The sequence below is a fragment of the Gossypium arboreum genome, chromosome 5 (assembly GCF_025698485.1).
Source record: "Gossypium arboreum isolate Shixiya-1 chromosome 5, ASM2569848v2, whole genome shotgun sequence".
NCBI classification, from domain to species: domain Eukaryota; kingdom Viridiplantae; phylum Streptophyta; class Magnoliopsida; order Malvales; family Malvaceae; genus Gossypium; species Gossypium arboreum.
In genome coordinates, this window is record NC_069074.1 from 63224910 (window position 1) to 63242022 (window position 17113).

The window sequence follows — 17113 nt, forward strand, 5'->3', positions numbered from 1 at the left end:
CTAGAAGAGAAATTAAACCTCCAAAGAGGTACGTCGAGGTTGATCTAGTTGCTTATGCTTTTAACGTGGCTAAACATATAAATGCAAATCAAGAGCCATCTATTTATTCGAAGGCAATTAGTTGTGAAGATTTAGGAAAGTGGATGTTTGCCATGCAAGAAGAGATAGAATGGCTCTATAAGAACAGAACATGGGATTTAGTGAAAGCTTTCTAAAGGTAAAAATGCTATTCGTTGTAAATGGGTGTTCAAGAAGAAAGAAGGGACCCCAAGAATTGAAAAACCCAATTATAAAGCAAGGTTGATTGCAAAAGGTTACAGTCAAATTCCAGGTGTAGACTGTACAAATGTGTTTTCTCCAATTGTGGAACATAGTTAGATTCGAGCTTTGCTTAGTAGCCATGTATGATTTTGAACTTGAACAATTAGATGTAAAAGCAACATTCTTACATGGATAACTTGATAAAGATATCGGCATGCAACAACCAGAGGGTTTTATAGTCTCAGAAAAGGAGGATTATGTTTGCTTGTTAAAAAAGTCCCTTTATGGCTTGAAACAGCCACCAAGGCAGTGGTACAAAAGATTTGATTTTTTTATGACTACTCATGATTTCAAAAAAAGTAGCTTTGATAGTTGTGTTTATTTTAAGAAAAACAGTGATGGTTCTTTTGTATATTTACTCCTATATGTTGATAACATATTGATAATAGCCAAAGATGAAAGAGAGATAAGAAAGGTTAAAGCCCAACTCAGTAAAGAATTTGAGATGAAAGATTTGGGAGCAACAATACTTGGGATGGAAATTCTCAGAGATAGAAAAGCATGTAAATTGTACCAAAGTCACAAATGGTACATTGAGAAAGTTCTTCACAGGCTCAATATGTAGAATACCAAGCCTGTTAGTACTCCATTGGTAGCCCAGTTAAGACTTTCATTGGCTTTGTCTCTGCAATTAGTTAATGAGATTGACTACATGGCATGTGTTCCATATTCTAGTGGAGTGGGATCTCTCATGTTTGCTATGGTTTGCTCACTTCCAGAGTTATCATATGCAGTTAGTGCAATTAGTAGATACATAGCGAATCCTGATAAAGAACACTGAGAAGTAGTTTAGTGGATTTTTAGATACTTCTGAGTTTTTATTGATATTTGGTTACAATTTTGAAGAACTAGAGATGGAGTCATTGAGTATGTTGAATCTGATTTTGTTGGAGACCTTGATAAAAGAAGATTTCTCACCGGATATATCTTTACTATTGGAGGTTGTACAATAAGTTGAAAAACCACTTTGCAAACTACAATTGCTTTATCTACTATTGAAGCTAAGTACATGGTGATTACCGAAGCTTGTAAAGAAGCTATTTGGTTAAGGGGACTCTTTAGTGAACTCAGTAAAGACCTTCAAATCAGTATAGTATTTTGTGATAGTCAGAGTGTCATCTTCCTTACGAAGAATCAAATGATTCATGAGAGGACAAAACACATTGACGTTCGATATCATTTTGTGCGTGATATTACTGCTCGTGGTGATATTGTTGTAAGCAAAGTTAGTATTCATGATAATCCTGCAGATATGATGACTAAGTCACTTCCTATAACTAAGTTTGAGCATTGCTTAGACTTAGTTAGTGTTCATTGTCGAAGAATACTCTTAAGGGATATCATGGAAGAGGTGGATAACTTGTTCGTTGAAAATTCGTGTCAAGGTGGAGATTGTTAGAGTTGTGTGACCTAAAGTTTAAGAGATTGCTTGCAAGTTAAGTTAAACAAAATATATTTTCTTTCTAGAAGATTTAATATTTATTAGTATAATATATTTAGCATTTATTAGCATAACATATTTGACATTGATTAGAATTAGTTTTTTTCAACCTACAAATAGATGTAGTCGAAACTCCTCTTGTATTCATTCGAATTTGACAGTAGTGAATTTTTTTCTTCTCTACCAGTGGTTTTTTCCCAAAAGGATTACTATGTAAAATTTGTGTATTCTATTTCTTTTTCTTTTTCTTTTTCTTTGCGATATTTCTACATTGTCATTATTAACATTTAGATTTTAACAATCGAATTAAGGTACAAGGGCTAAATCAATAACTTTTATAGAGTACAGGGACTGATAGTAAAATTTAACCAAAATGAAATATTAATATTTACCTTTTTTTTTTTTTTAAAGACAAATATGTTACTTCATCCTTCGTAAGAAAACATTTCAATGATTTCATCACATAGAAGAGGCTACCAATGGAGCATTTTCTTTGTCACTCCAAGCATTTTAACATGTCACCCTTTGCTTGGAGACCATTTAAAAACGAATTAAGGCCATATTTGTGCAGCAAATGTGGAAAATAAACACAATCTCATATTATTTGTCTTTTCTAAAAAAATTCAAACTCCAGCTAAGCGGGAGAGATGTTGTAGTAATAATATAATAAAAATCTCATTATCATGATTGTTCAAAATTGAGAGCATTTAATTGCTATTAATGAAATGTTTCCCAATTTGCAATAAAACTAAATAAATGTATGCCTAATATCTTTTTTTTACCTAAATAATAACCAACCACGTTATCCACTTAACCATATGGTAGTTAGTACACTCATGGTTGAATAAGAACTATTTATTTTTAAATTTTATTTACATTTGTTTTGAAATTTGAATTCTGTCATATATTTTATAATATAATAATATAAAAATTAAGTAAATGATATTACATAATTCCAAACTATCACATCATCATGTGTTAATAGTTTTTAAAAATTAAAATTTATTGCTTGGAGACAAATATAAATTAAAAGAAATTTCAAAAACTAAGTTTGAAAAAAATTGTGGAGTTTAGAAATTAAGATTTTTTTTGTTTTTATAAAATAGAGAACATTAAATAAAACATATTTGATTATAAATTTTAAAAAAAATTTGAAAAAATAAAAATAAAAATGTGAATATTATAATTATTATGTACATTTTCTTACATTCGAGAAAAGAATCCTATAGAAAACCATACATCTAATGATCTAAACACTTAAAAAATAATTAAAGGTTTATAAAAATGCCGTTGAAAACACTCCTTCCGCGAACTAAGCGGCCATATGAGACGAAGGATAGTTAGAGCAGAGGAAGGGTAGAAAAATAATTTAATAGACTGAGAATCATAACAACTTGTATGCTATTTTTTTAATTTATTAATCATTTTATCAAATAGAAATCTTACCAATACGTCTACATATAAATAATATATATACCTTTAAAAACTCACAAGTTTTGGTGTAAGTTCATTGCTTCTGTAGTGGAAACGAGCTATAGGAAGTGGAAGCAACATCCTGGAAGTATTTGGTGAGAGATATATATATCATTCCACTCCCACCTAACGGATCAAGACGACGGAAAAAACCAATCTCATGTCTTCGGGGAAACCAGATGAACCTAACCAGCTTCCTGAAACTTCTTCAACCCATCCTTTCCTCATCTACATCTCTGAGGATGAAGAGGTAAACTAGGTCCAAGCCTTTTCTTTGCTTTCCTTTTCAATTTCTCGAGTTAAAACATTTAATGTATATTACCGAGGTGTTAGACCCTCAGCAACTTCGGTAATGTGGTAACAATCATAATTAATGTATATTTTCTGACCATGAAATGCAGCTTGGAAATGATGTAATGCAATCATCGAAAAATGAGCACCAACGCCAATCTTTGGAGATTGACATTAAAGCTTTGGAGATTGACATCAAAGAAATGATGCTCAAAAGCAGGAGACCGCCTTTCCCCCCTTGTATCTACAGGGTCTCATCTGTACTTCGTGATGTAAACAGAAAGGCCTACACCCCTCGGACTGTTTCTATTGGTCCTCTTCACCATAACAACAAAAACTTGAAGGGTATGCAAACGGTAAAATTTCAATATCTTGAGCAATTCCTTAAACGTGCCACCAAAACTGCTATGCTAAACGAGCTTCCTCACTGGGGAGATCCAATGGGTTTTGTTACTTCCCTGGATACTGACCTTCAAATAGGGAAGCATTTTTCTTGCTTAGAAAGGTTTTTGGGGTTGTTAAAACCTACCGAAGGTGATATTTGGAATAGTTATGCAGAAGATGACTTGAATCATATCACCCTTGAAGAGTTGTTGAAGATTATTCTCGTCGATTCCGCCTTCATTATCGAGCTCTTTCTTGGTTTTCATTTTAAACTTTCTAAATTAACAGCATTTGAGATAGCTTCCATAAGGATGGACCTCTTGTTAATAGAAAATCAGGTTCCATTCTTTGTGCTGGAAAATCTATACAAAGAAGCTTTTGGCTCTTATCCCAACATTTATCCAACCATCCTTGAACTTTCTTGTGAGTTTTTTGAGCCTTACAACGACCCAAAAATGCAAATCCAAACAATGAAGCATTTTACAGATTTGCTAAGAACCTTTCATCTCCCAATAACTAAAGATGGTGAACACGACAGCAATGGTGGAACCCCTGAAAATGATAGCAAGAATCGAGAACCCGATGATAGCAATGAACATTTGAAAAGCGCAACGCAATTGTATGCAGCTGGTGTGCAGTTCAATGTAAGTTCAAGCAAATGCGCATTTGACATAAGCTTTATCGAGCCAAAACTTGAAATACCATGTCTGCATATATACGATGATACTGAAGTTATTTTCAGGAATGTGATGGCCCTGGAGATATACCATTATCCAAATAAAACCCTCATTTGCGACTATGTCTTATTGATGGATTATCTTATCAACACCAGCGAAGACGCGGAGTTACTTGTGGAAAAGAAAATTATCACCAGCCGGCTTGGCAGCAACCAACAAGTGGCCTTCTTGTTTAACAGGCTTGGCAGGAACATTGTGAAGGGTATCAATGACAAAAAATTAAAAAGTTTGGTTCAGGACTTGAATGCATACTATGATACACCTTGGCACACAACGAAAGCAACCCTTTGGCTTAAGTATTTAAGCACACCTTTGAAAGCTGCTTCCACAACTGCTGCTTCTCTACTGCTTTTGCTCGCTTTGATTCAAACCGTATTAACAGGAATAGCCTTATAGTTTATGAGCTTTGCCCGTTAATTGTACTCCTTTAAGTGAAAAAATGAAGACAATAAACTTCTTTTAATCATGCCAATGTTGACCTAGCAGTATATTATTCCAAGCTGCCTGAAGAACTGACGTTAAAAAATTTATCTCCAGTTTCAAAGAGAGAAAACATTTAGTCACAATTTGATGTAAATTATGACAATATTCAAACTAAAATTGCGACAAGTGACTCAATCATGTTTTTTCTATTTATTTTCTTTAGTTTTAAATTATTCATTAATTTTCAGTTTTTAATTTTATATCCATTAATTTTAATAAAATCATATTATTTTCACCATATTTTAAAATAAAATATTGTTTTTACATGATAAAAACTATTCAATATTTATGGCCTTTGTATATATTCATTTAAATCATAATTTAAAACTAAAAAAATAATAATATAATTAAAAATCTAATAATAATAATAATAAGTTCATTCCCGCACTAAAACTATGAACATTCAGTTATATATGATTTAAGTGTAACCTTTTCTTCACTTATTAATTCTTTTTCATCATTGAAATCTGGGGAGGGGAAAGAGTATATGGTTTGAACATTCTTATCTGGTTTTCCTTTAATACTTCAGATTATAAAACTGCACTTCCAACCCTAAAACTATTGTATATGTATTTTGGTTTATCTTCTCTTTTTCAATCTATTTTAAGTTTCAAGCCTTAGTCATTCCTTACTTGCAAATGTCCAAGTTTTAAGGTTTTTTTAAAATTATTCCATCGCATTTAATTTAGACATTATAATAACTCAAAATTGGGCCTAGAAATTTTAGGGGTATTCTAAGAATGTTAGCTCTAGTGAGCTCGAGAATTTTGTTAGCATAGTATGCAAAAATATTTTTGACTATGACTTTTAGAAAATTAAATCATTTTTTTGAAATTGAGTTTTAAAGACTATTAATTTTAAAGATAGGATTGATTTGTAAAAGTGTCAAAATTTTGTATGTTTATGAAATAGTTTTACCAAATTTTAAAATTCAACCTATTTTTCCCTTCTTATTTGATCACTTTTTTATTTGAATGATTAAATGGCTTTTTAAATAAATGAAAAGGGACTTAAATGGTAATTAAATCATTATGAGAATTGGTGGACGTTAGTGGGCTTATAAATTGTTAAAGTTCGATTATTATAAGGGTAAAAGAGTAAATTATTAAATAGGGATATTATAATAAAAATATGATAAAATTCATTATCATCATCTTCATTTGAAATCCACCACCGAAACCCTAAAGGAGAAGGAAACATATTCAGCCAACTTTGGCTTGGTAATTTGGTAAGAAAATTTTGCTCGTTTCTAATAATTTTTATGTTTTTGAGATCGTTACAACTAGGTCCAGTTAGCCCGTACCTTCGTTTTTGAAACTGTTAAAGATTGTGAATTTTTTCATTGATGAATCTATATGATTTTAGATGTTAAATGATGAATTTGAAGTGTTGGTTGATATTTAAAAGTATTTTGTTAAGTGATTTTGATGAATTTTTCGATTAGGGATTAAATTGTAGAAATAGTAAATATACAAGGATTTGATGTGAAATTGATGCAAAAATGGGCTGTATTGGATGCCATGAATATTCGATTGGCATGGTTTTGCTTTAAAAATGGTTAATTTGCATATTTTAGGCTCATAGACTAAATTGAATAAAAGTAAAATGTTAGGGGCAATTTTGTAAAAATATAAAAAAGACTAAATTGCATAAAATAAATTTTTTTACTGTCTAAATTAATAGATTGAATAAAATTATTAATTTAGATCAAGATCGGGTGAAAAATCGAGGAGAATGAAAAGGGATGGTGATGACCATCTAATATGAAAAGGGATAGCTTCCGCTATCATTTATGAAAAGGGATGGTGAGGACCATCAACTACGAAAAGGGATAACGACCATCGAATATGAAGAGGGATAGCTTCAGCTATCGATTATGAAAAGGGATAGCTTCGGCTATCGATTATGAAAAGGGATGATGACGACCATCAACTATGAAAAGGGATGGTGACGACCATCGATTAATGAAAAGGGATGGTTTCAACCATCGAATATGAAAAGGGACGGTTATGACCATCATTTAGTACACATTGTGTGAGCTCCGATAAGGGTTTCGATTAACTTCACTATGACAAATATGGAAAGGTATGATGTACCAATGACCAAAGTATGAATATTCATGTTTATGAAAGGTATGATATAAGTGATGCTATGTTATGTACCCATATCTTACCATGTGATGATATTTCTAAGTTATGTGTTTAATCACTAGCTTGTGGCTATGGTTAATGTTATGTTTATGTCTTATGTGTATGCAAATGAAATGATAAGTGTTCAATATGAACTCAATGGAATGGTGATACATGGAAAAACATGATATATTGTGATGGATGATGAATCCAATTGAATCATACTCAAATATAATGGTTATCCATGTCAAATTCATATGAATCATGTCTAAATGAACTAACATATGTTGTTGATGTGCTAGGGATTATGCCAAGCTTATGGATATGATTGAAGTTTATGATTATGCGTGTACTATGCATACTAAAAGTGTAAGAAAAGAAAATGAAACGGTGAGTATGTAATTGGGATGTATTATGATGTATTATATGGGAGCAAATTGCTTATGCTATGGATAAATACATTGAATTGAGAGTTAGTAATATTGTTTAGGCTTATGATAAGAATTGGGGACGGAATGGAAAGTAAGTAATAGAAAGATATATAATCTTATAAAAGGGATTGATGATATATATTTATATCTCATGAAATCCTATCATGTTATGAATGGTCAATAAATATGCAACATTAATAAATTTACTCATTTCTAAGTTGGTGATCATATCGATTTATGAACTTATAGCATTGGCATAGATTTATGTTTATTCTATAAAGTTTAATATCGAAATGGAATATTATGTTTAGAGTTTGTATGAGCTTAATAAGCATTCATTACTTACGTAGTTTTTCTTTTACCTTACAGATTATCAGAAGCTTGATCGGGTTGAAAGCTAGTCGGAGATCCATCACACTGTCCATCGATTTTATTTGGTAGATTTATATGTTTTGGTCGCCGTTATAATGGCATGTATAGGTGTTTTGTGCTTGATGATATGGCCACTATATTGGGCTTGTAAATATGGTTCTATGATTGATGACATTTTGGCATTTTTGGGCTTGATGACATATGTTGAAATGGTTTAGTAATGATACGTTTTGAATGACCAAATTGGTATGCTTGTGTGAAATTGGCATGTAATGTTGTTTTGAATTCGTGAAACTTATTATATTTGATGCATTGATGGTTGGTGTGCTTTAGGCACTTTGATGTTTAAAAGTTGGTGTGTATAAGATCAAATTGATGCATGGTTCTATGGCCAAATTGGTAAGAGTTTGCATGGTGGCAAAATGATCTTTTATGGCATGTATTGATATAGAATTAAATCAAATGTGTTTAGTTGAATTATGACCATTTGGACATTAATTTGGTATGTATATATGTTGGTTGTTGGAACCATTTGGAAATGGCTAGATTGATAACATTTAAATGGTTGATGCATGTGAAAAGTGGTTCAAATGATAAGGTCATTTTGATATGTTTTCATATGGACACAAATAAATGGAGAAATAGTTAAATATGCACATGTTTAGGTTTGTTTAATGTATGTGTTTGAGGTGCATTTATGGCATATTGGTTGAATGGAATTTAGTCATTTGAAATTGGTTTTATGCATGGTTGAACATGTTTTCATACCTTAGTCATATGTACAAATGGCTGGTTTATATGTGCTTGAATTGGGTGAAAGAAATGACTTGAATTTGACCTATTTCTTGGCCACACGGTCTAAGACACGAGCACATGTCTCAGTCGTGTGTAACACACGGCCATGTGACACGACTGTGTGTCCTTTGTAGATTTTTAAAGGTTGCATTTCGAGATTTACATGGCTTGGACGTGTGAACCAAGACAGAGAGTTACACAGGCATGGACACGGTCGTGTGTCTCTACTTCGAATGTCCACATGGCCTGAGACACTAGCATATGTCTCAACCATATAAGTCACATAGCTTGGCCACACGGCCATGTAACCCCTATAGTGTGAATTTTCTATCTTATCTATAAAGTTTAAAATGTTTTCGATTTAGTCTCGAATCATTTTTAAAGTCTTTCTAAGGCCTCGGGGGCTCGAATAAGGGACGACATGCATGTGTTTGGATGAATTATGCTATGATTTATGAAAAGATTTGGAATGAATTATTCAAGTTATGTTTTTATGGTAATGCTCCATAACCCTATTCTGGTGACGAATACGGGTTAGGGGTGTTACAAAAATACCAAAAAACATCATAGATTTTTCCATTGTCTAGCTTTAGGGTTTTTTGAGTTTTCGATCAAATGCTCAATTTTTCATCATCTATGGTAATGATTCGGCCCCTAAATAGTTTTAAATGTAATTTAGTCTTTAAAATTAAGTTTTTAGCCATTAAATTGCATGTTTTGAATAAAAGCCAAAAATTGGCTCGTTAATGGTGGATTTTAGGATTTTGGATAAAAACATGGTTTCAAAATGATTTTCAATTAGTTCTGATGCAATTAGAAGGTTTTTGAACTTACTTTGGAGTTTCGTTAAAGAATTCTTGAGTTTTAATAAATTTTCGTTAAAATTTCCATGAACATGTCGAAAATTTCAATACCAGGAATTGAGTAGTTTTGTGTAGTTTAAAGGTTGAGAATTAGCCGTAGGTAATTAAATAGATGAATGGAATTAGTTTTAGATGAAAAGATTATGTATAAACCAAGATATATAGAATTCAAGTTTTCTATGTTGAAGGTTTCAGTTACTTGAGAACTTAGTTTAAGTTTATGTTTTTTATTGCTTGAGTTGAGTCTTTAACTAATTTTTGAATGTGTTGTTATGTGTTTTGTTGTGTTAAAGTTTCGGATTTGTCAAGACCATCTACGAGTTAAAGAAAAGCTAGTTTGGACTTTCAGCATTTCGACAAAAGCGTAATTGGTGAGTGTTTAGAATAGCTACTTGTGGACACGATTCAATACGTTAATTGGGAATTTAGTAGTATTCTAAACCCACACTCTAAATTCAAGTGTAAGCTTTCTCACACTCTTGATTTAATATATGAATATGTGTTGTGAAATTGTGGATTAAACTGTGATATTATGACATGTGATATAAGCTTAGGATGGTTATTGTGAAAAAGTTGATTGTGGGCATGTTATACATGCCATATGACATCGATTATGTCGTGAATATAATCTGATTGTGTAGTGAAAAAGTGCAAAAATGGTAAGTAAAATATGTGTTTAATAATGAATATTTTGGCCTTGTGAACCTTGAGGCCATTAGATATAGTTGGCATGCCATAGGATTGTGAGTACTCACCTATATGTGTTATGTGATTTGGGCATTAAGACCTTGAGACATAATGAAGAGATAAAAGAATGTGAACTAAGCTCTATTTAATAGGACATATTTGGTGTGATAGAGATTCTTAGCTATATGCTTCACTTTTGGGATACGTTCGACTCTATGAGTCATTTAGTGTGTTGAAAATCCGTGTATCCAATGAATGGTGATAGAGCCCACTTTATGTTTCATAAATTAAGTGACAAATTATCTTAAAATGTAAATATGTGTAATGTGATGTAAGCCTAAATGAGTATGTGGTTGCTATGTAAATGAATCAATGAATAATGCATGATAAACTATAAAAAGATATTAAAGATGAGATGTTGTAATTGTGTTAAATGGATGTTTCGATAATGCATGATGAATTGTTTACATAGTAGATGTTCTAGGCATTCACTAAGCTTGTTAAGCTCACCCACTCCTTTTAAACCATTGCAGATTAGTTGTGTGTTGGTGTAGGCAATGTGGTTCCAAGGGATTGATCCAAGCGGTACTCTAGTATTACTTCGTAGGTGATTTATCATTTGTTTATGATTTGGGGAAGTAAAGGCAATTTGGTAGAACTATTGCATAAATGTTACCATGACGTTTTGGTTATTTTCATAACTTATTAATTCTTAGGATTTATGGATACTGCCCTTTTTATATTGCTTGGTTACTTGGACACGTTTTCGATGATTGAATTGTTATTGTTGTCATTTTGATGTTTATTTGATGAGGTATTAGTTACGTGTTGAATGGTTTATGATTGGGATCGATTATTTACCTTATTACATTGTATTTTTCGGTCTGGAGCAGAGGTATAAATATTCGAGTTTTAAAAATGACAACCTTTGTGATTTTTGAAAGTGTAGGAAGTTAGAATCATAATTTGGTATCGATAACATATCACGAGTATCGATACTCAGGGTAAATTATTCGATACTTTTTGAAATGTACCGATATTTTTTGAGATTTTATTTTTAGATGAGAAACAGAATGCTATTTTGTTATCAATTTTTCAATCAGTATCAATACCATTTAAAGGAAAGATCTGTATTTTTGTTTCAATACCGATACCTATGTAGTCAGTTTTGGAATTTTTCTAAATAAACCGTATACATGTTTAATTATATTTGTAAGACTATTTGATGTATGTTTAGTATGTATTAAGGATGATTAGAGTAATTTTGACTCATAGCTTGTACGTATGTTAAAATAGGAAGACGTTTCTTTAATAATAAGCTCATTTGTATTGTGTATGTTGTGAGACGGTGGTGTAGCATCCTAATATTCGGGCTCAACGACTGGTCGGGTATATGGTGTTATAGGTTTTGACACATTTTTCAGTCTATCATTTTGACACGTATGTGTCTACTTCTTTGCACGCTAGTTGTCTGACGCAAACTTCCTTATCTGTTTGTGCTTTCGGGTTTTTCTAGTATTTTTTAGTATTCATTTTTGTGCATGGGTTTTGTGGTATAGATGCTCGTGGTTTGGTAGGACATGAAAAACGATGGAGGAGGATGATGTGATTCAACTCCCAAGTTCTTCGATTGGTCACAGTTCTCTATATGATTTCTATTTTGTAGGGTGTTTTGCAACTACTAGTGTGATACATTTTTCTACTGTGCATCATACTTTGGAAAATTTATGGCATCCTTTGGAAGGGATACAAATTACAAATTTCAAGGTGAAACGGTTTTTATTTCGGTACTTCAATCGTGTGGACTTTAATAGGGTTGTAAAGGGCGCACCCTAGACCTTTAACAACCATCTTTTGGTTTTTCACTATCTAGGGCCTAGTGAAGACCTTCTATCGGTACCCTTGGTCTATTCCTATTTTTGGTGGCAAGTTCATGATCTGCCACCAAGATTGTTTTCAGAGGCAGTTGCTTAAGCATTAGGAAATTTTGTTGGGCTTTTTGAGGAGTATGTTGTTAAACAAGTTCTTGATGGTTCTGTTTCTTTCTTGAGGTTGTGCGTCCATATTGATATCCATTCACCATTAAAGTGTCGAAAAAAGATTTAATTATCCCTCAGAAAGTTTGTTTATGCTCGATTTTGGTATGAGAAACTTCCTCTCTTCTTTTTTTGTGTAGACATCTGGGACATGGAAATAGTTTCTGCCCCATTCGGTTGACAAGAGATGTCACTACGGATGATATGGGTTGGGATATTTCTCTGAGAGTGGTGGGACGTCGAGCCGTAATTGTGGACAATATATGGCTACAGAAGGGAACTACTGATGGTTCTCCTAAGGCGGTTCTTTTGAGTACATTTTGACTTGTGAATTTATTGACGATTATCGACGATTCTTTTGAGTACATTTTGACTTGTGGATTTATTGACGATTCCCTCAGCGTCTATTCAGGCATCTCTTAATTTGATTTTGGGGGTAAATTTAGAAGGGGCTATGTTGAGGGCTATTAAACATATTGCAGGTGTGCACAGTACAATGCCTATGGTCCATTACTCAGAAGATGCTCCTTTGGCAGGAATTGATGGAAAAAAGAGACAATAAATTGTATGTTCCTCTGGGTTTGTTTCTGAGGGGTCGGATTCACCAGGGGTTGGCGACAAGCGATCTACTGTAACACCTCAAAATATGGCCTAAGAGTTTTAAGGGTAATTTAGAAATTTTAGCTTTAGAGTTATCGAGAATTTCGTTAGCATGGTATTAGGAAATTTTTTTTGTCTATGATCTTTAAAAAATAAAGTCAATTTTCGAAAAAGATGTTTAAAAGATCATTAATTTTGAAATAAGGACTGATTTGTAAGATAGACAAAATTGTGAGCATTTATATTACAGTTTTACCAAAGTTTTGAATTCACCTATTTTCCCTCTTCATCTTTATAAAACCTACGTTAGATTTCTCTCATACTTTGTGTTTGTCATCCCTTGTTTCCTCTTTTTCTTTTTATTCAAGTTTTGATTCCAAAACTCTAATCTTTTTATTCCTATCAACATCCATAGATTCCCAAAAACACTATAGATTCCTCCATTGTCAAGCTTTCGAGTTTTTTAGGTTTTCAATCAAATGCTCAATTTCTCATCTTCTAAGGTAATGATTCAACTCCTAAATATTTTTAAATGTTATTTAGTCTTTAAAACTAAGTTAGTCATTAAATTGCACGTTTCAAATAAAAGGTGAAAATTGGATCGTTAATGGTGAATTTTGGGATTTTAAGTAAAAACATGGATTCAAAGTGTTTTTCAACTTATTTTAACATGATAAGAAGGTTTCTAGACTTACTTTGAAGTTTCACTAAATATTTCTTGAGTTTTAATGAATTTTTTAGAAAATAGCCATAAATATGCCGAAAAAGTTGATATCATGAGCTGAGTAAATTAATTTAGTTCGAGGGTTGAGAATTAGTCGTTGGTGAATAATTAGATGAACGGAATTAGTTTAGGCAAAAAGATTAACTATAGATTGAGATATTTGAATTTTAAGTTTTTTATGTTGAAGGTTTCAGTCAAAAGAGAACCTAGCTTAGGCTTGTGTTTTTGAACTGTTTGATGTAAGCCTTTGGCTGAATGTTAGTTGTGTTGTTGTGTGATTTCTTTTGTTGAAGCGTTGGAATCGATATGACCTTCTTTAAACAAGACGAAAGGCAAGGAAAAGCTAGTTTAAGCTTTCAGCTTTTCAGCAAAAACATAATTGGTGAGTGTTTGGAATAATTGCTTGTAGACATGATTCAATGTGTTATTTGAGAATTTAGTAGTAGCCTAAACCCTACACTAAATTATGAATGTAAGCTTTCTCATACCTATGTCATCTTGTAAACTATGTACTTATGTGTTTGTAAAAATGTGAATTGAGATGAGATGTTATAACATGTGATATGTGGTTATGATAATTGTTATGAAAGTGAAAATGTGTACACGTTATGTATATGTTAAATGTCAGTGACAGTGTTTTGCTAAAAATGCAAATATACAGTGATAGTGCATGAATAATCGGTAAGTGATATGTGTTTGAAATATGATATTTTGGCCTTGTGATCTTGAAACCATTAGATATAGTTGGCATGCCATAGGATTGTGAGTACTTACGTATATGTACAGTGATTTTGGACGTTGAGGTCTTGGGACATGTTGGAGAGATAAGGGAATGTAAGCTAAGCTCCATTCAACGAGACATGTGAGGGAAATAATTAGAGTGTTAGCTTTATGTTTCACTTTTGGGACATGTTTGACTTTATGAATCTATGTGTTGTGTTGGAGATCCATGCATCCGATGAGTGGTGATAGTGCTCACTTTTACGTTTCATAACTCAAGTGCCAATTTATATATAAACATGTTTTTGAGTATTGTGATATATGCTTAAATGTTATGTGATTATATGGGTATTGTGATATATGCTTAAATGTTATGTGGTTATATGTGCAATGTGATATATGCTTAAAAATGAATATGGTTACCATGTAAATGAGCTAGTAATAATGCATAAGTATATGACACTAGAGTTAGAACTATTAAGGTTGTGTTATATGGTTTTATTGTTGATGCTTGATGAATTATTTACACGGTAGTTATTCTAGGCATTCACTCTTGTTAAGCTCACCCACTCCTTTTAAACCATTGTAGATTAGTTGTGTGCCGGTGTGAGCGGTGTGGTTTCAAGGGTGATCCAATCAAGTCTATTTCCTTGATTTCGTAGGTGTTATTGTTATTTGTTTATGTTTTGGGAATAAGGCAATGTGGTATACTTTTACTGATATTTACCATGATGTTTTGGATGCTTCCATAGACTATATGCTCCTAAGTTTTTGAGATTTGTCTCGTATTATGCTGATTATATCTCGGACTTACTTTCAATGTTTGAGACTAGTATTACGGTCATTTTGATGTTTATTTGATGACGATATGTTAGCATGATAGATTGGTACATGTTGGAATGGTTTATATGCTCAAGTATGTTGTATTTTTCTGGTCTGGAGAAAAGGTATCGATATTCGTGTTGTAAAAATGATACCTCTATGATTTTAAAATGTGTAGGGAGGCAATAACATAATTTGGTATCGATACCCTATCACGAATATTGATACTCGGGGTAGAAATATAGATACTTTGGCAGAGGTATCGATAATTTTTGAGGTTTGGGTTTTTAAGTGAGAAATAGTAAGTAGTTTTGGTACCAATTTTCCACGCAGTATCGATACCACTTGAGAGAATTATCGATACCTCGCCTTCAGTATCGATACCTACGTGGTTAGTTTTGATATTTTGCTAAATAGACCTTATGCATGTTTAATTATTATTACAAGACTATTTGATGTATGTTTAGCATCTAACGATGATAACTAAAGAGTAAGATTGACTTAAAACCTATACGCATAATAATATGAAAGACATTTCTTTTAGAATGAGATTTTATTTGTTGTGTATGACATAAGACGGTGGTGTGTCATCCTGATATTTGGGCTTGGCGATCGGGCTGGGTTAGGGTGTTACATCTATTGTTTGTCCTTTGAATTTATTAGCGGCTGTCAAAGAGCAAGCTGACTGGCAGCCATGAGGATCTTTTACTAGAATGTCCATGGGTTGGGGAGTCCATGGGCTATTCGTAGGCTTCGGTATATGTTGAAATTGTACAATCCCCATATTGTCTTTTTTATGGAGACAAAATTGGATTGTGACCATATGGTTTGGGTGAAAAGAAGGTGTGAGTTTTTACATGGCATAGAGGTATCGACGGAAGGCATAAGGGGGCTTTAGTTTGGGATGGAGTTCGGATGTACTTATGGAGTTATATAGTTTTTCGAGATTTCATATTGATGTAGATGTCCAGGAGACTGCTAAGGAAGCGACTTGGTGCTTTATCAACTTTTATGGCTCTCCAGACTTGCGATTTCAATCTACGATATAGGACACACTTCAAACTTTGGGACGTGACTAGAGTTTGCCATGGTTGGTGCATGGTGACTTTAACGAAATATTATTCTCTTTTGAGAAGGGGGCATCTTGCGTGATGAAAGATGAATGATGGAATTTCAAAATGCCTTATCTGATTGCTACTTAGGTGATCTCGGGTTTGAAGGTCTCTAGTTTACTTAAGAACGGGGAAATTTTACGGCTAACAACATTCAAGAGTGTTTAGATAAAGGTTGCAAACTCTATGTGGTGGGATCGCTTTATAAATTTTTCTCTGAAGCATTTGCCATATACATTTCGGATCACTGCCTTCTACTCCTTGATACTGTCTGTTCGTTCCGTTCTAGTATGTGTTCTTTTCGATTTGAGGCTTGGTGGGTTTTTAAGGAGTCTTGTGAGCCATAAATTCAACATATCTGGGAAAGTAGTATGGGATGCATTCCGTAGGCTTTGCCATGACTTAAAGGGTGGAGCTGCTAGTTTGAGCAGTGGTAGGGGGCCACTCTCAATCGTTTGCACAATCATGTTACGACTCTTACCATGATAGACAAACATGATGAAAACATACTGGATTTGTTGAGTGCAAAACTTGACTTGAATATGGATATTGATAAGGACAAGTTATATTGGGAATAGAGAGTCGGGTGAATTGCCTGAAGATGGATGACTGAGATACAAGGTTATTTCATTAATCGACCACTCAAAGGAGGTAGATTAATCGGGTTAGTTGCTTGATGTAGGACGATGGTC

At 33.0% G+C, this 17113-nt stretch overlaps 1 protein-coding gene across 1 annotated transcript; it reads left to right on the forward strand.

Moving 5' to 3' along the window:
• The first annotated feature begins 3257 nt into the window (after positions 1-3257).
• On the forward strand, positions 3258-5043 carry LOC108452501 (UPF0481 protein At3g47200-like). Its single transcript, XM_017750296.2, has 2 exons — positions 3258-3485; positions 3637-5043. The coding sequence occupies exons 1-2, from the start codon at positions 3396-3398 to the stop codon at positions 5041-5043; spliced, it is 1497 nt and encodes a 498-aa protein (XP_017605785.1). The 5' UTR covers positions 3258-3395.
• The last annotated feature ends 12070 nt before the right edge of the window (positions 5044-17113 follow it).

What these genes read in the sequence shown, in the direction of transcription:
- LOC108452501 (XM_017750296.2), top strand. Translation starts at nt 3,396, where the DNA reads ATGTCTTCGGGGAAACCAGATGAACCTAACCAGCTTCCTGAAACTTCT. An exon ending in ACATCTCTGAGGATGAAGAG is followed by an intron (nt 3,486 to 3,636) that starts GTAAACTAGGTC and finishes CATGAAATGCAG; the next exon opens with CTTGGAAATGATGTAATGCA.